Source organism: Schistocerca gregaria, chromosome 8 (assembly GCF_023897955.1).
Source record: "Schistocerca gregaria isolate iqSchGreg1 chromosome 8, iqSchGreg1.2, whole genome shotgun sequence".
In the NCBI taxonomy this organism is placed as follows: domain Eukaryota; kingdom Metazoa; phylum Arthropoda; class Insecta; order Orthoptera; family Acrididae; genus Schistocerca; species Schistocerca gregaria.
In genome coordinates, this window is record NC_064927.1 from 460,784,615 (window position 1) to 460,805,326 (window position 20,712).

The 20,712-nt window shown below is 45.1% G+C and overlaps 1 protein-coding gene across 1 annotated transcript in view; it reads left to right on the forward strand.

Moving 5' to 3' along the window:
* Positions 1-325: 325 nt before the first annotated feature.
* The window catches only part of LOC126285244 (uncharacterized), a 181,272-nt gene continuing 160,885 nt past the window's right edge, over positions 326-20,712 (forward strand). Inside the window, exon 1 of the mRNA XM_049984541.1 lies at positions 326-534. Coding sequence (XP_049840498.1) covers positions 326-534 — 209 coding nt within the window. The remainder of the gene's footprint in view (positions 535-20,712) is intronic.

Below are 20,712 nucleotides of genomic sequence, written 5' to 3' on the forward strand. Positions count from 1 at the left end.
TCACCACCGGCGCCAACGTTGCGCGAATGCTCTGAAAAGCTAATCACTTGCGTATGACAGCGTCTTCTTCCTGTCGGTTAAATTTCGCTTCTGTAGCCCGTCATCTTCGTGGTGTAGCAGTTTTAATGGCCAGTAGCGTACTAACATGTTTATTGCAGAAATCTGTCAGACTTTCTCCTCTCTAGTTCCTGCTACCAAACTCATATTCTGACGTAACTCGTTCCACTGCTCCCTCCTGTAATACCTCTAGGTGAGTGAAAGACGTTTCATAGGAGTCTACAGCCTGTTCGAAATCTGCCTGGCGCCTGAGCCGCCACCCGCCTGGATGGCAGCAGTGGCACGGCTGGTGCCGGTCAACTCCGGCCTGGAACTGCCTGAGCCTGAACTGGAAGGTCGGTGGGCCACAGGCGACGAGGGCTGCGGTGGCGTCGTGGCGGCGATCCGCGAACTCTCCGTGGCAGAGGCCAACGAACTCGCCTGTAACCTCGTCTGCCGCATCCCGGCTGACTGCATCGACTCCTGCTCTCTACAGGGGTACGTACGCCACTAGAGGCCACACTCACTCAGCCTACATACAGGGTGAAAAGTATTTAAACCGACAAACTTTGGGAGGTGGTAGGGGACATCAAAACAAATATTTTTCCCTAATGTCATCTTTTCCTATGAGGATTATTTAAGCCGGTGGAGGCCGTATTGCGATCTTCAGTTGTTAGAGGGCGTATTACACTGTTCAGTTGTAGGCAACTGCTGTCCACCAGTGTAGTAGTGCATTGTCTCTGTTTGCTAGTGGAGCGATACGCTTGGAGTGAGTACACTGATACGGCTGGTGCGTACTAAGTAGCGCACCACAACGAACGAGCTGCACAGCAGGTTTATCAACAACAATATCATAATCGCCCTAGCCCGCATCATACGACGTTTGCTGCTGTGTACCGATGTTTGCGTGGCACCGGATCATTTAGCAGATTACCTGGACAGGGACGCCGTCGCACGGTAAGAACGCTGCAATTTGAGGAAGCTGTCTTGCAGCATGTGGAGCGGGATCCTTCAATGAGCACTCGTGAAATTGCACGTAAAATGGGGACGAATCATACGAGTGTAAGAACAGTCTTTCGAGAGCAATTGTTACGTCCATTTCACTTACAGCGTGTCCACAACCTGGAACCAGTTAATTATCCATCCAGAGCACAGTTTTCCCAGTGGTACCTGGAACAGAGTGAAATCCATCCCACATTTCCATCCTCTGTGTTGTTTACCGATGAAGCAACGTTCGGGCATGATGGAGTCTTCAACATGCACAATTACCATATTTGGAGTGAGGATAACCCACATGTCACAGTTACTAGCGCTCATCAAGTGTGGTTCTTCGTTAATGTGTGGGTCGGTGTTGTTGGGGACTGTTTAATTGGGCTGTATCTGCTACCTAGGCCGTTTCCTCGCTAGAGAGTTTCCAGAATTGCTGGAAGACGTCCCGCTCCCTACAAGACAACGCATGTGGTTCCAACATGACGGGGCGCCGGCACATTTCAGTCGTCGTTTGCGTTAATTCCTGGACCGACGGCTCCTAGACACGTGGACTGGCACAGGTGGTCCTGTACCATGGCTCGCTCGATCCACACTTTTTTGTGTGCGGAACAATTCAGGACACTCCTGATGTTTTTGCCCGTGTCGGACAGAACTTGATCCGACAGTATAACCTTTGTTTACGTGTCAGTGGAGACATGTTTGAAAATCTACTTTAACTGAAATTGGGTTGTGTTGATGTGTTGTCTCTTGGCCATGAAAAACTGGAAAATTGGTTGCTGGTTTAATTAATTTGCCGCCAGAGAAATCTTCCTCTACCGGTTTAAATACTCCTCATAGGAAAATATGACATTAAGGAAAAATATTTGTTTTGACCTCCCTGACAGTCTCCCTGAGTTTGTCGGTTTAAATACTTTTCACCATGACTAATACTCTTCTCAAAACAGTTGTGTGCGCCATCATCTGATTTTGTCTTTTTCCGAGACTAACATTTGTTAATAAGCACACCAGACAACACATAGGTCGCTCCCCCGCTCATCCCCGCCACCTAGTCCCTCCTCACAGAGGAATGGACTCCAATACTTTGTCACATCACGTCTCTCCTTAATAATGAATTGAACTAGATGTGGAAGAGAGTCCATAACTTTCTTCAGAAATGTCACATACATAACGAATTCGTCTACTTGAGATCTGTTAGGAATTGAAATGCTACCTACTTGTGGGACATGTGATTTGTGTCTGACCGACCGGGACTCTTACCTGGAATTGCCGCTCATCGGAAACATACCCCATTACCAATACGCTCTCCGGATCAGTCCAAACCTCTAAATGCCACGCTTCCTGCGTCCCAATTGGAGGCAACATGACTTAGATTCGCGCATCTTGATTCATGACAGAAACGTGATCAACATTAGTACACACATGAAAAAAGTTTTGCATCACCTCAGTTCCGGAACCTCTACAGAGAATTGGAATAGGGACTAACGTAAACATAATTTCCGACCTTTTTATTGCTCATGAAAACCACACATTGCACGTTGCGCCACCATACAGCGAGGCCTTCAGAGGTGGGGTTCCAGATTGCTGTACACACCGGTCCCTCTAATACCCAGTGGCACATCCTCTTGGATTTATTCATGCTTGTATTCGTCGTCGCATACTATCCACAAGTTCATCAAGGCAATGTTGGTCCAGATTGTTCCACTCCTTCGCGGCGTTTCGGCGTTGATCCCTCAGAGTAGTTGGTGCGTCACGTCGTCCATAAACAGCTCATTTCAATCTACCCCACGCATGATCGATAGGGTTCATGTCTGTATAACATGCTGGCCACTCTAGTCGAGCGATGTCGTTATCCCGAAGGAAGTCATAAGATGTGCATGATGGGGGTGAGAATTGTCTTCCATGAAGACGAATGTGTCCCTAATATGCTGCCAATATGGTTCCACCATCAATAGGAGGATGGCATTCACTTATCTTATCCCATGACCACCAGCGGCGTACGTCGGCCCCTCATAATGCAAACCCCAAGACAGTGGGGAACCTCCACATTGCTGCATTCGCTGGACAGTGTGCCAGAGGCGTTCAGCCTGACCGGGCTGCCTCCAAACACGTCTCCGACGATTGTCCGGTTCAAGGCATATTCTACACTCATCGGTGAAGAGAACGTGATGCCAATCGTGAGCGGTCCATTTGACATGTTGTTGGGCCTATCTTTACCGCCCTGCATGGTGTCGTTGTTGCAAAGATGGACCTCGCCATGGAAGATAATGTGTATGCGCTTAGGGCAGCCAAATGTTCTGAATTTCTCTACCGGCCGCTGTGGCCGACCGGTTCTTGGCATTTCAGTCTGGAACAGTGCGATCACTACGGTCGCAGGTTCAAATCCTGCGTCTGACATGGATGTGTGTGATGTCCTTAGGTTAGTTAGGTTTAAGCAGTTCTATGTTCAATGGGACTGATGATCTCAGATATTAAGTCCCATAGTGCTCAGAGCCATTTGAACCATTTGAATTTCCCTCAAATAAAATGATTGAGTCGGTACACTGGCTAGCGACGATTTCAGTCATGTAGGTCATGGTCTAAAACGCATTGGGGAGCCAGTCAGCACCCGGAGATGACCCGTCCACACTCCCTACGTTAATACGGCATTTGAACCACGACATAGGGAGCACGGGTGGCAGCTTATGTAACAGTTTTTTATAGTAACGAAAAGATTTGGAACCGCTCATATCTGAGAACAAGAACGGGTTTACATTCAATTTGTCAGCAGCTGTAGCTCCACAATATTTATTACCTCGTGCCTTCTAGCATGCTTCGATACCTCAAAAATGGTTCAAATGGCTGTGACCACTATGGGTCACCCAGAACTTAGAACTACTTAAACCTAACTAAGCTAAGGACATTACAGACATCCACGTCCGAGGCAGGATTCGAACCTGCGACCGCAGCGCTTGGATACTCCTCAGCATGTTGTTCAGGAGATGGTCCAGATGCGCTATCCCAGCCTGCTCCTCTTCTGCAGCGGTCTTCCTGTGGTCATCCAGAGTTTGGGGCTGGAACCTGCAAAGAGGCACGCAGAGTTTCAATTGGTGTCAATAGTCTCATTCGGTTCCATGTTAACAGACACCACTACCTGTTTCACTCCCTTGATTCCTGCTGCCTGCACGAAGATGTTTGTGGGCAGGCTACAACATTCTCGTGCAATATCGTCTGAGGTAACGGGCGAGCTGTGGCGCCCTGAAAATATTCTAAGTTCAGAGTTGGCGGCCAGCACTCGGGCCGTTTGGCAAGGCGCGTGGTGTCTGACAACGTCCGGAGCACGTGGTCCATCGGCCGCGTGGCTGGGGATTCCGCTGTGACAAGGACGGTGCATTGTGTCGATGAAGGAGACACGTCGGGAGAGCCGAAGATGGCGGACTTTGTGAAGCCTTAATGGCAGACGTTTCATAGTTCGTATAGAAATTAATAGTAGCCATGTGAATCATGATACCCCCCCAAAAAAAAGCGAAACATACATTATTATTATTATTTGCACGACGATTCTGATGGTGAAGTCAGATTTTCAATATCTTTATTAGATATATATTATATAAGTATCACCCAGCAACGAGTTTTCAAATTACCGGGTGATCAAAAAGTCAGTAAAAATTTGAAAACTGAATAAATCACGGAATAATGTAGATAGAGAGGTACAAATTGACACACGTGCTTTGAATGACATGGGGGTTCATTAGAACCAAAACAAAACAAAAGTTCAAATACAGATGGCGCTTCATCTGATGAGAAAATCAACAATTAGCATAACAAAGTAAGACAAAGCAAAGATGATGTTCTTTACAGGAAATGCTCAATATGTCCACCATAGCTGTAGTCGAGTAATAATGTTGTAAACAGCACTGTAAAGCATCTCCGGAGTTATGGTGAGGCATTGGTGTCGGAAGTTGTCTTTCAGCATCCCTAGAGATGCCGGTCGATCACGATACACTTGCGACTTCAGGTAACCCCAAAGCCAATAATAGCACGGACTGAGGTCTGGGGACCTGGAAGGCCAAGCATGACGAAAGTGGCAGCTGAGCACACGATCATCACCAAACGACGCGCGCAAGAGATCTTTCACGCGTCTAGCAATATGGGGTGTTTTTTTTTTTTTTTGTTCTAAGAAAACCTCGTGTCACTCCAAGCATGTGTGTCAATTTGTACCTCTCTATCTACATTATCGTGTGGTTTATTAAGTTTTCAAATTTATACTGACTTTTTGATCACCCGGTATAAACGCTTCATCCGATTTCGATAATCGCCGTGTCTTTAGAAAGCTATCAGTGTAAACCTAAATCAGTATGACTTACAGGCACGTAACGTAAATAGTACATGAGTTATCGGAGGTCAAATTAGCCGATTACTAGCGATCTCATCAGGCCATAAGTGCTCCACGGTTACACGAAGCAGCGTGCATATAAACATATTGATTCATCTATGTCTTTTGTCAATATCCTATGTATGATACTGATGAAGACACCGGTCAATTATTTACTGTGTTTTAGAAAGCACAGAGATATTAGACTCCTGGCTTACCTTTCTCTTATTTTCTTTTGCTATATGTTTATTTAATTGTTTAAGTATTTAATAATGTGTGCTAGAGCGGGTTTATGGTCCAGCCGTAGGAATAATCATTTAATATCGAGTAGTTAAATGTAAGTCCAGTATTTCGTATGTGCTTACATATGTCTCATTATGACTGTGACTGTGTGTTGGCATGAAGACATGGCGTGAGCGCTCTAACCAATCACAGCGCTCGTGCATGGGGGGGGGGGGGGGGACTGAATGGAAGTGAGTTTCCGGAGAGGACGCGAGGGAGTTCCAGCAGTGCAGCAGTTCTGGACGGTACGGTACTGGACACGGGAGTGAGTGCTGGAAGCAGACACTACAGCGCGACGGACGCACAGTCACGGGAAAGACTTGCAATGGAGCAGTCTGCGCGTGACAACGAGAGATAGAAATATTTCGGACTGCCGACCTGTGCTCTTGCGTGATTTCCGTGGCTTCTGCAGTGAAGATTTGGTGTGCGTTTGAAGCGAATTTTTCACGAGCTATGTTGTTGTTCATAACTAATCTATTGTTCCCCTGTTATTCAGCTAATATTTTATTTAACTGCTGGACCATCGACATCAATATATGATTTGCAGTAATATACTGCATTCTCAAATGTACTTATAATATGGTACTCATCATTTAAAGTCTTTAAGATAGAGCCTGCAGATTTTATTTAATTGTAATCTTTCATTTATAGATGTGTACAGGTTGCTACAAAAAGGTACGGCCAAACTTTCAGGAAACGTTCCTCACACACAAGTAAAGAAAAGATGTTATGTGGACATGTGTCCGGAAACGCTAAATTTCCAAGTTAGAGCTCATTTTAGTTTCGTCACTATGTACTGTACTTCCTCGATTCACCGCCAGTTGGCCCAATTGAAGGAAGGTTGACTTCGGTTCTTGTGTTGACATGCGACTCATTGCTCTACAGTTATGGCATCAAGCACATCAGTACGTAGCATCAACAGGTTAGTGTTCATCACGAACGTGGTTTTGCAGTCAGTGCAATGTTTACAAATGCGGAGTTGGCAGATAGCAATTTGATGTATGGATTAGCACGGGGCAATAGCCGTGGAGCGGTACGTTTGTATCGAGACAGATTTCCAGAACGAAGGTGTCCCGACAGGAAGACGTTCGAAGCAATTGATCGGAGTCTTAGAGAGCACGAAACATTCCGGCCTATGACTCGCGACTGGGGAAGACCTAGAACAACGAAGACACCTGCAATGGACAAGGCAATTCTTCGTGCAGTTGACGTTACCCTAATGTCAGCGTCAGAGAAGTTGCTGCTGTACAAGGTAACGTTGACCACGTCACTGTATGGAGAGTTCTACGGGAGAATCAGTTGTTTCCGTACCATGTACAGCGTGTGCCGGCACTATCAGCAGCTGATTGGCCTCCACGGGTACACTTCTGCGAATGGTTCATCCACCAATGTGTCCATCCTCATTTCAGTGCAAATGTTCTCTTTGCTGATGAGGCTTCATTCCAACTTGATCAAATTGTAAATTTTTACAATCAACATGTATGGGCTGACGAGAATCCGCACGCAGTTGTGTAATCACGTCATCAACACCGACTTTCTGTGAACGTTTGGGCAGGCATTGTTGGTGATGTCTTGATTGGGCCCCATGTTCTTCCACCTTCACTCAATGGAGCACGTTGTCATGAATTCATACGGGATACTCTCTACCTGTGCTGCTAGAACATGTGCCTTTACAAGTACGACATAACATGTGGTTCATGCACGATGGAGCTCCTGCATATTGCAGTCGAAGTGTTCTTACGCTTCTCAACAACAGATTCGGTGACCGATGGATTGGTAGAGGCGGACCAATTCCACGGCCTCCACGCTCTCCTGACCTCAACCCTCTTGACTTTCATTTATGGGGGCATTTGAAATCTCTTGTCTAAGCAACGCTGGTACCAAATGTTGTACCAAATGTTTCGTGGTCGTATTGTGGACGGCTGTGATACAATACCCCATTCTCCAGGGCTGCATCAGCGCATCAGGGATTCCATACGACGGAGGGTGGACGCATTTATTCTCGCTAACGGAGGACATTTAGAACATTTCCTGTAACAAAGTGTTTGAAGTCACGCTGGTACGTTCTGCTGCTGTGTGTTTCCATTTCATGATTAATGTGATTTGAAGAGAAGTAATAAAATGAGCTCTAACATGGAAAGTAAGGGTGGATGCATGTATCCTCGATAACGGAGGACATTTTGAACATTTCCTGTAACAAAGTGTTTTAAGTCACGCTGGTACGTTCTGTTGCTGTGTGTTTTCATTCCATGATTAACGTGATTTGAAGAGAAGTAATAAAATGATCTCTAACATGGAAAATAAGCGTTGCCGGACACATGTCCACATAACATATCTTCTTTCTTTGTGTGTGAGGAATGTTTCCTGAAAGTTTGGCCGTACCTTTTTGTAACACCCTGTGTATTACGTTCAAAATTCGCAATTGCCGAGTGACAGGAACCTTCGACCATTCGATACATATGTCTATTTATATTGTATACTGTAGACGCAGCAGTATTTGGCTTGTAATGCGGCAACTAGGTATCTCAGCCCCTAGATAACGAAACCATCCAAAACTTTTAATATTGCAACTCTGAGTCGGAGGGTGCGTAGTTTTTTGAAAGCCCGCAATTGGTGTTTTCTCGTCCGAGATTTGTGCCCTGCAAAGTGGTATTTCCTTTGCTCTCTGTTATACAGCGTAAAAACCTTTGTAAAGCCAGTAGAGATCTCTGTAGAGTGAACCTCTTACAAAACACAGATTGGTTGTTTTCGCAAGCAGGTTTCTCGAAATAGTGAAATTACGCAGTAATTCTCACATTTAACACATTCTATCGATAGAGGTCCTAATCTATCACGTTAAAGGCAATTTGCGTGGAGGCTCAGAGTGTAAATAAGTTGAGTGCAGGGAACAGTAGCGGTCAGCGCGTTTAACGGAGAGCGATGTCGGAGACGGTTGGAACACTGGGTAACCGGCAGCAGCTACCATTACTTCAGTCGATTTCAGTGGTTGACGCAGATCAACAGCAGTACGACGGCAGCTTCTTCGAGTACTCCACAGCAGTTTGCATTGTCGTCTTCCACTACAACCGACGGCATCACCATCGCAGACGGAACCATCTCAGATCAGTTAAGTGCCTGCGCTAATAGTGAGACAATGTTTTACTCTGACTTTCGAAATCCACTTATAGATCTCGTGAAAATAAAAGAGTCATCTGAAAACGGAAGTGAGCCGGATAGTCCGAAATCAGAGGGCGAAAGTATAACTAGTAAGAATTCAGGGAAGGGAAATGATTGTGGGGGAGATAGGATGTCTCACCTAATGCAAATGATCCAGGGAATGGCAAACAATATCAGTACAACTCGGACTGATATGGGTACAATGCGAAATGAAATAGTTTCCGCTGTGAAAGGGGAAGTTGAAAAATTACGAGTAACCTAGAAAAATCAATTGATGATAAATTAAAATCTGTCCGATTGGATGAGTCGGAGGGTCCGTAGTTATTTTGAAAGCCCTCAATCGTTCGGAAAGATGAAACCATCCCCGAAATGTTATATGTAAGACTGGACAACAGGTTGAATGATGCTCTTCCGATACTGCAAAGCACTCAAGTTGTCATCGATATCGATGAGACGTATCAGATATCCGTGCATCACGACAGCCCGAAATATGATAGACCCAACCCAGCTGAGCCCGTTCCGCTTCATGTGTGAGACCTGCGTTGGTACATGCTTTCCTCCACATTCTTCTAAGATGAACTTCAGGCGTTACTTTACTATTCATTTTACGCATCTAGATCTAGTTCCGGCTGACAAAACTCAGAGCAAATCCCCATGATCATAGAAAGAGTCAGTACATCTATGAATATCATAAAAGGCTAATAACATATTAAACAAAATTTATATGAATCGTACCCTAAGACTGGAAAGTTGCTCAGGTTGCCCCAACAAAAAATCAAATGGCTCTGAGCACTATTGGACTTAACTCCTGAGGTCATCAGTCCCCTAGAACTACTTAATCCTAACTAATCTAAGGACATCACACACATCCATGCCCGAGGTAGGATTCGAACCTGCGACAGTAGCGGTCCCGCGGTTCTAGGCTGTAGCGCCCAGAAGTGCTCGGCCACTACGGCAGGCCTTGTACCAACATCCAAAACCGTCAGAAGGAGTCATATGTAGCTGGATTTTGGAACATGTATTGTTTCGCACATTACGAATTACCTCGGAGAGAACGATCTTTTAACACACGGTCAAGGCGGATTTAGAAAACATTGTTCTTCTGTAACACAACTAGCTCTTTACTCACACCAACTGATAAGCACTATTGACAAGTTATTTCAAATTGATTCCGCATTTATAGGTGTCCAGAAGGTTTTTGACACTGTACCTCATAAGCATCTTGTAATGAAATTGCACACTAATGGAATATCGTCTCTATTATAGTACATGATTCGTGATTTCGTGTCAGAGAGGTCACAGTTCATAACAACTGATGAAAAATCATCTAGTAAAACAGAAGCGATTTCTGGCATCCCCCAAGGCAGTGTTATAGATCATCTGCTCTTGCTTATCTACGTAAACGAATTAGGAAACAATCTGAGCAGCCCTCTTAGGTTCTTTGCAGATGACACTGTCGTTTATCGTCAAGTAGGCAACAGAAGATCAAAACCAATTGCAAAACTATTTAGATAAGAGATCTGTATGGTACGAAAATTGGCAGTGGTCCTTAAATAATGAAAAGTGTGGGGTCATCCACATGAGTGCTAAAAGGAAACCGTTAAACCGTTAAACATATGTTACACGCCGAATCAATGAAATCTGAAGCCCGTAAAGTCAAGTAAATACATAGGAATTACAATTACGAACAATTTAATTTGGAAAGAACACATAAAAATGTTGTGGGAAAGGCGAACCAAACACTGTTTCATTGGCAGAACACTTACAAGATGCAACAGATCTACTAAAGAGATTGCCTAATTATGCTTGTCCTTACAATTTTGGAATACTGATGCACAATGGGATATCCTTACCAGATAGAATTAACAGAATACGTCAAGAAAATTCAAAGGAGGGATTTGGGGTGGACATACTAAAACAAAGACGTTTCTCGTCGCTGCGAGAACGTCTCACGAAATTTCAATCACAAACTTCTTCCTCTCAGTGCGGAATATTTTGTTGACACCGACCTACGTGGGGAGGTGCGATTCACTTGCAGTTTTCATTTCTGGGCAGTATTAACTGAGTAAAAACTGCTAATTTTTGGAAATAATCTTGTACAAGTAACAACAAACGCCGTTAAAGAGAATGTATTGAGAGGACAATGTCAGAATTGTGAGACGTCTGAGATGGGTACACAAGAGGTACGCGAACTCACACCACATGTTACCCAAAGAGTCCGCTTCTGCGCTATATACACAAGGTGGTCCATTGATCGTGAGCGGGCTAATTATCTCACGAAATAATCGTCAAACGAGAAAACTAGAAAGAATGAAGCTTGTCTAGCTCGAACGGGGAAACCGGATGGCGCTGTGGTTGGCCCGCTAGATAGCGCTGCCATAACTCAAACGTATATGAACTGCGTTCTTTTTAAATAGGAACTCCCATTTTTTAATTACATATTCGTGTAGTACGTGAAGAAATATGAATGTTTTATTTGGACCACTTTTTTCGCTTTGTGGTAGATGGCGCTGTAATAGTCGCAAACATAAGGTTCACAGTTTTAGACGAACAAGTGATAACTGGTTGGTTTTTTTAAAATTAAAACTCAGAACGTAGGTATGTTTGAACATTTTATTTCGGTTGTTCCAATGTTATACATGTACCTCTGTGAACCTATCATATCTGAGAACGCATGCTGTAACAGCGTGATTACCTGCAAATACCACATTAATGCAATAAATGCTCAAAATGATGTCCATCAACCTCAATGCATTTGGCAATACGTGTAACGACATTCCTCTCAACAGCGAGTAGTTCGCCTTCCGTAATGTTTGCACATGCATTGACAATGCGCTGACGCATGTTGTCAGGCGTTGTCGGTGGATCACGATAGCAAATATCCTTCAACTTTCCTCACAGAAAGAAATCCGTGGACGTCAGATCCGGTGAACGTGCGACCAATCCACCTGTCATGAAATATGCTATTCAATACCGATTCAACCGCACGTGAGCTATGTGCCGGACATCCATCATGTTGGAAGTACATCGCCATTCTGTCACGCAGTGAAACATCTTGTAGTAACATCGGTAGAACATTACACAGAAAATCAGCATACATTGCACCATTTAGATTGGTATCGATAAAATGGGGGCCAATTATCCTTCCTCTCATAATGCCACAACATACATTAACCCATCAAGGTCGCTGATGTTCCACTTGTCGCAGCCATCGTGGATTTTCCGTTGCCCAGTAGTTCGTATTATGGCGGTTTACGTTACCGCTGCTGGTGAATGACGCTTCGTCGCTAAGTAGAACGTATGCAAGAAATCTGTCATCGTCCCATAATTTGTCTTGTGCCCAGTGGCAGAACTGTACACGACGTTCAAAGTCGTCGCCATGGAATTCCTGGTGCATAGAAATATGGTACGGTGCAATTGTTGTTGATGTAGCCATTCTCAACACCGACCTTTTTGAGATTCCCGATTCCCGCGCAATTTGTCTGCTACTGATGTGTGGATTAGCCGTGACAGCAGCTAAAACACCTACTCGGGCATCATTATTGGTGCAGGTCGTGGATGACGTTTCACATGTGGCTGAACACTTCCTGTTTCCTTAAATACATTAACTATCCGGCGAACGGTCCGGACACTAGGACCATGTCGTCCTGGATACCGAGCAGCATACATAGCACACGCCCGTTGGGCATTTTGATCACAATATCCATACATCAACACGATATCGAGCTTTCCTGCAACTGGTTAACGGTCCATTTTAACACGGGTAATGTATCACGAAGCAAATATCGTCCGCACTGGCGGAATGTTACGTGATACCACGTACTTATACGTTTGTGACTATTACAGCGCCATCTATCACAAAGCGAAAAAAGTGGTCCAATTAAAACATTCATATTTCTTTACTACTCGAATATGTAATAAAAATTTGGGTTCCTATTTAAAAAAAAAACACAGTTGATATCCGTTTGACCTATGGCAGCGCCATCTAGTTCACCTACCATAGCGCTATCTGGTTTCCCCCTTCAAACTAGACGAGTTTCGTTATTTCTAGTTTTTTCGTTTGATTCTTATTTTGTGAATGGGAAGGATTACCACAGAATATAAGCCACATTTCATGAACGAATGAAAATGGTTTAACTTGACTAATTTTCGTGTTGGACTATAACTTACTGCAGACACTGTTCTAATGGTAAACATAGCAGCACTCACTTTTTGAACAAGTATCTGTCTGAACACCTAGGAATTTAGATTTTTCAGGCTCATTAATCATAAGACCATCATTTGTACACAAAACGTCAGTTTTAATTTAATTGTGACTCAGAAACTGTGAAAACTGTTCTTACTGTTATTTAGTATCAATTTATGTTTTACAAGCCATGAACTTATGTCTGCACTATATGATACATTGTATGTGGTTCACTCAACTTCTTTCACTACTAACAAGGGGAAGGCCTAAGACACGGCGAACCGATTCGGCTCAAATTTGGCAGGTCGCTTGTGTTCAACCTAGAACGAAGGCCCGTAAGATATTTTGGGTCAACACTCCGGCAATTTAGAGAAAATCACCCGAAAGGTTATGACGAGCAACCTCAGTTTGTTGGTTATAGTTCGTTGCAATTGTTCGTGGCGGACGTCCCCCGACGCCCGTTGAAGTTCATTATTGATCCATTCAGTCAGTTTTTTCATTACAGAGCATGGCTAACCCGCTGACTGAACACACTGAGCTTCCGTGCCGACTACCTTGGCCGTTGAGCTATCGGCGCAGTCGGCGAAAAGCGTTTACCATGTGGTTACAGAAGTGACATTTGTAAAAGTTTCTTAGCTCGATGCGTTTTCGGACCCCATACGTGATGATGAAAAACGCTCTATTTACAATTATCTATCGATCCCGCCAATTCTGAGTTGATTCTTTGTCACAAGCTTTAGGGGTGATTTTCGGGCCTTGACCCGAAATATCTTAGATTCCTTCGTTTGAGACGAATCGGTTGGCCGTCTCTGAGGCCTTCCCCTGGTAAGCTAACGTGATCAGCAAACAGAAAAATCAAATCAAATCTGCGTGAATTCCTAAGGGACCAAACTGCTGGGGTCTTCGGTCATTAAACTTACACATTAATTAAACTAACTTACACTAAGAACAATACACACCCACACCCGAGGGAGGACTCGAACATCAGGCGGGAGAGGCCGCGCAATCTGTGGCATGGCGTCTCAAACCGCGCGGCCAACAGAAACTTTGATGCGCTATCTGAGACATTTCCGACATGATTACTGCTTAAGCGGTTCACGGCCGTTGCCTCCGATAACACTGTGAAAGCTGCACAGCTTTTGACCGGGCCAGGTGCTCATCGTATTCAGGTGCTGATCTATGTATTTATGTCGAGTGGCACCCACATGCCTTGCTCATACTGTGGCATCAAGCAGTCAGGCCTGCAAGATGAGTGGTCTGCCAAGCGAGTGGCATGAACTCTAGTACTCACAATTAAGTTAAAAGTTATTCTCCTGTTTGTATATTACGCAACGGGTACGGAAACGCACATCTATTTGTAATTTACACAACTCTGACTGTTCACTACGCACTGGCAATACCACATTTTCGTTCTAATTTAACGGCTTTGATCAAAACGTGGCCATCGCACTGAGTATGAATGACTCACGCATTATAAATTCTGGGTATCGTGACAACATACTATTCGAAAGGAAAGGCCACCAATCTTTTTCTTTACACAATCTTATTTATTCTGATAAATTCTATAACCAAAGCACACAAATTCTGTAACCTAGAACAATAACACATGAGAAATTCCGCCCAGTGGGCATGGCTTTACATTGGTGATTCTCTATCTTATGGTCTCGTAATTATTTAACGCTACAGTGCACTTTCTGGATAGGATGGTGGATCTTTTGCTATATCTCACACTTCGACTCTCACACCCATCATTACGAGAATTTCCTCCAGACTAAGCGGTACAAAAAGGGACATGCACAACCCACTGCCTCTGAAACCATCTTGTTACTCTCCCATGCCAACCACACGTACTTAAATTTCATGAAATACATCACACTGGCAACCTACAATACAAAGAAAGAGTCACAACGTTATAATCACATCACTTTCAGCTTTCCCACTTCAATTAGTAATTATCCCAGTTTCACACGACACTCACCCACTTCGTAACTTTTATTTCCTACTATGAACTCTGGAGGATATATGCACGTATTCCTGTGCAATGCAAGCCAAGTGGCGTTGCTGGATAGACGGCTGACTCACCTTGCTTCACTCTCAGAGTATTATACACTCCTGGAAATTGAAATAAGAACACCGTGAATTCATTGTCCCAGGAAGGGGAAACTTTATTGACACATTCCTGGGGTCAGATACATCACATGATCACACTGACAGAACCACAGGCACATAGACACAGGCAATAGAGCATGCACAATGTCGGCACTAGTACAGTGTATATCCACCTTTCCCAGCAATGCAGGCTGCTATTCTCCCATGGAGACGATCATAGAGATGCTGGATGTAGTCCTGTGGAAGGCTTGCCATGCCATTTCCACCTGGCGCCTCAGTTGGACCAGCGTTCGTGCTGGACGTGCAGACCGCGTAAGACGACGCTTCATCCAGTCCCAAACATGCTCAATGGCGGACAGATCCGGAGATCTTGCTGGCCAGGGTAGTTGATTTACACCTTGTAGAGCACGGTGGGTGGCACGGGATACATGCGGACGTGCATTGTCCTGTTGGAACAGGAAGTTCCCTTGCCGGTCTAGGATTGGTAGAACAATGGGTTCGATGACGGTTTGGATGTACCGTGCACTATTCAGTGTCCCCTCGACGATCACCAGAGGTGTACGGCCAGTGTAGGAGGTCGCTCCGCACACCATGATGCCGGGTGTTGGCCCTGTGTGCCTCGGTCGTATGCAGTCCTGATTGTGGCGCTCACCTGCACGGCGCCAAACATGCATACGACCATCACTGGCACCAAGGCAGAAGCGACTCTCATCGCTGAAGACGACACGTCTCCATTCGTCCCTCCATTCACGCCTGTCGCGACACCACTGGAGGCGGGCTGCACGATGTTGGGGCGTGAGCGGAAGACGGCCTAACGGTGTGCGGCACCGTAGCCCAGCTTCATGGAGACGGTTGCGAATGGTCCTCGCCGATACCCCAGGAGCAACAGTGTCCCTAATTTGCTGGGAAGTGGCGGTGCGGTCCCCTACGGCACTGCGTAGGATCCTACGGTCTTGGCGTGCATCCGTGCGTTGCTGCGGTCCGGTCCCAGGTCGACGGGCACGTGCACCTTCCGCCGACCACTGGCGACAACATCGATGTACTGTGGAGACGTCACGCCCCACGTGTTGAGCAATTCGGCGGTACGTCCACCCGGCCTCCCGCATGCCCACTATACGCCCTCGCTCAAAGTCCGTCAGCTGCACATACGGTTCACGTCCACGCTGTCGCGGCATGCTACCAGTGTTAAAGACTGCGATGGAGCTCCGTATCCCACGGCAAACTGGCTGACACTGACGGCGGCGGTGCACAAATCTGCGCAGCTAGCGCCATTCGACGGCCAACACCGCGGTTCCTGGTGTGTCCGCTGTGCCGTGCGTGTGATCATTGCTTGTACAGCCCTCTCGCAGTGTCCGGATCAAGTATGGTGGGTCTGACACACCGGTGTCAATGTGTTCTTTTTTACATTTCCAGGAGTGTAGGTTGAATCAAGCGTTACCCGGCAACATAACACGCAAAGTAATATTAAGAACATACTCATCACACACGCGAGTCCTCAACTGATACCATGGACGAGTACTTCTCTTTATCCTTCGTCTCGTACACAGCTTGAGACTCACACAGTATTCACCACGTGGAAGTACTCGTCCTGCACACGCCATTTCTTAAATATTTCCAACACACGCTAGTAATTCAGCTTAACTTAAGCACTCGGAAGTATTTCAACTTATTGCTACACTTGGTTTCATTGTGACCGTTGGCCACTACCGAAGATTACTACGATCCCATTAATATTACCTGCCTGACATTTAATTCTCCCCACAAAAGTTCCTGAAATAGAGAAATTGTTATTCCAAACTACTCTTAAGTATTTCACATGCATACCATGTGTATGAGGATATTGAAAGTATAATGCAGTATGTAAAGGGGGACGAAAATCTAATAGTCATGGGCGATTGGAATGCAGTTGTAGGGGAAGGAGTAGAAGAAAAGGTTACAGGAGAATATGGGCTTGGGACAAGGAATGAAAGAGGAGAAAGACTAATTGAGTTTTGTAACAGCTTTCAGCTAGTAATAGCGAATACCCTGTTCAAGAATCACAAGAGGAGGAGGTATACTTGGAAAAGGCCGGGAAATACGGGAAGATTTCAATTAGATTACATCACGGTCAGACAGAGATTCCGAAATCAGATACTGGATTGTAAGGCGTGCCCAGGACCAGACATAGACTCAGATCACAATATAATAGTGATGAAGAGTAGGCTGAAGTTCAAGACATTAGTCAGGAAGAATCAATATGCTAAGAAGTGGGATACGGAAGTTCTAAGGAATGACGAGATACGTTTGCAGTTCTCGAACGCTATAGATACAGCAATAAGGAATAGCGCAGTAGGCAGCACAGTTGAAGAGGAACGGACATCTCTAAAAAGGGCCATCACATAAGTTGGAAAGGAAAACATAGGTACAAAGAAGGTAGCTGCAAATAAACCATGGGTAACAGAAGAAATACTTCAGTTGATTGATGAAAGGAGGAAGTACAAACATGTTCCGGGAAAATCAGGAATACAGAAATACAAGCCACTGTGGAATGAAATAAATAGGAAGTGCAGGGAAGCTAAGACGAAATGGCTGCAGGAAAAATGTGAAGGCATCGAAAAAGATATGATTGTCGGAAGGACAGACTCAGGATACAGGAAAGTCAAAACAACCTTTGGTGACATTAAAAGCAACGGTGGTAACATTAAGAGTGCAACGGGAATTCCACTGTTAAATGCAGAGGAGAGAGCAGACAGGTGAAAAGAATACATTGAAAGCCTCTATGAGGGTGAAGTCTGTCTGATCTGATAGAAGAAGAAACATGAGTCAATTTAGAAGAGATAGGGGATCCAGTATTAGAATCGGAATTTAAAAGAGCTTTGGAGGACTTACGGTCAAATAAGGCAGAAGGGATAGATAACATTCCATTAGAATTTCTAAAATCATTAGGGGAAGTGGCAACAAAACGACTATTCAAGTTGGTGTCTAGAATATATGAGTCTGGCGACATACCATCTGACTTTCGGAAAAGCATCATCCACACAATTCCCAAGTCTGGCAAGAGCTGACAAGTGCGAGAATTATCGCACAATCAGCTTAACAGCTCATGCATCGAAGCTGCTTACAAGAATAATATACAGAAGAATGGAAAAGAAAATTGAGAATGCGCTAGGTGACGGTCAGTTTGGCTTTAGGAAAAGTAAAGGCACGAGAGAGGCAATTCTGACGTTACGGCTAATAATGGAAGCAAGGCTAAAGAAAAATCAAGACACGTTCATAGGATTTGTCGACCTGGAAAAAGCGTTCGACAATATAAAATGGTGCAAGCTCTTCGAGATTCTGAAAAAAGTAGGGTACGCTATAGGGCGAGACGGGTCATATAGAATATGTACAACAACCAAGAGGGAATAGTAAGAGTGGACGATGAAGAACGAAGTGCTGGTATTAAGAAGGGTGTAAGACAAGGCTGTAGCCTTTCGCCCCTACTCTTCAATCTGTACATCGAGGAAGCAATGATGGAAATAAAAGAAAGGTTCAGGAGTGGAATTAAAATACAAGATGAAAGGATATCAATGATACGATTCGCTGATGACATTGCTATCCTGAGTGAAAGTGAAGAAGAATTAAATGATCTGCTGAACGGAATGAACAGTCTAATGAGTACACAGTATGGTTTGAGAGTAAATCGGAGAAAGACGATGGTAATGAGAAGTAGTAGAAATGAGAACAGCGAGAAACTTAACATGGTCACGTGATGGTCACGAAGTCAATGAAGTTAAGGAATTCTGCTACCTAGGCAGTAAAATAACCAATGACGGACAGAGCAAGGAGGACATCAAAAGCAGACTCGCTATGGCAAAAAAGGAATTTCTGCCCGAGAGAAGTCTACTAATATCAAATACCGGCCTTAATTTGAGGAAGAAATTTCTGAGGATGTACTTTTGGAGTACAGCATTGTATGGTAGGGAAACATGGACTGTGGGAAAACCGGAAAAGAAGAGAATCGAAGAATTTGAGATGTGGTGCTATAGACGAATGTTTAAAATTAGGTGGACTGATAAGGTAAGGAATGAGGAGGTTCTACGCAGAATCGGAGAGGAAAGGAATATGTGGAAAATGCTGATAAGGAGAACGGACAGGATGATAGGACATCTGCTGAGACATGAGGGAATGACTTCGTTGGTACTAGAGGGAGCTGTAGAGGGCAATAACTGTAGAAGACAGAGATTGGAATACGTCAAGCAAATAATTGAGGACGTAGGTTGTAAGTGCTACTCTGAGATGAAGAGGTTAGCACAGGAAGGGGATTCGTGGCGGGCCGCATCAAACCAGTCAGTAGACTGATGAGCAAAAAAAAAAAAAAAACCATGTCTCCACTCATAATTTTATCTTTACAGAGCACACCTAAGACAGGTGTTACCAACACTAGATCAAGCGGCAGAGTGCTGAAACATGGCCGTTCTTCAGGTCCTCTCGCACCTCTGCCGAAGTGGGGGAGCATCTTGCTACTGTATTGGTCAGCCACATTTCAGGCGTTCAAAGCTCCGGTACATTTCATCTCTTTGGTTTCCCCAACGGTGGCCCAAGGATCGTCTCAAAAATGATCATATATTCACATTCACTATGTGCATTTAGCAGACGACCATACATTCATTCATTTCACAGATCTCACCAAAATGGATGTAGGGATTTATTTTGTGGGAGTGCACATGTGATCAATTAAATAAATAAATTGTCATTCTTTCCCGCACTGGTATCCGACATCGCTGTATTAATTGAAATTGAGTTATTTTTACAAAAAAATACGTTGTTCTGGCAAGAATAATGAACTATGCTGTACCTATTTTCAATGTCGGGTGGTACTGTATTCTTTCAATGTATGTATGTACATATGATTGTATTGAACTGGGGACCTAGAAACGACGGAGAGACTTCGTCCCGCTGTAGGCTACAGTGGTCCACAACAGGCCACAGCAGTCCACCCACCCCACCGCCACCCCACACCGTACCCAGCCCAGGGTTATTGCCGTGGATCGGCCCCCACTGGACCAACCTCCCCCCCCCCCCCCCCCCACTCCACGAGAACATCTCATAATAGACAAGTGTACCCCAAATGTTTGTGTGGTAGAGTAATTATAGTGTACACGTTCATGGAGAACGTGTTTGCGCAGCAATCGCCGACATTGTGTAACTAAGGCGAAATAAGGAGAACCAGCTCGCGTTCGCCGAGGCAGATGGAATACCGTCTTAAAAACAATCCACAGGCTCGCCGGCACACCAGACCTCGACACATATCAGCCGTGCGGATGCGTGCCGGGGACCGGCGCGCCTTCCCGCTCGCGAAGCAGCGCGTTAGACCGGGCGTGCTTAAGGGCTTACTGACGTGTTGCTGTAGTGGCTCGCCAGTATGTACTCTGCCTCGCTAGAGAATCGCAGGCGCTAAGAGCCGAGGCCACGGCATCACCGTAGACGAATCATAGAGGATACAGACATCCAGAGCCCCCTGCTGGAGAAACGGGCCACGGTTTTAGCACGCGCGACGTGGGAGGAGTGCGTCCGCAAAACACGGCCCAGCAGAGAACTGGCCGTCAGTTAACTGTCAGATCTCAGTTCCCATCCAGTGTTG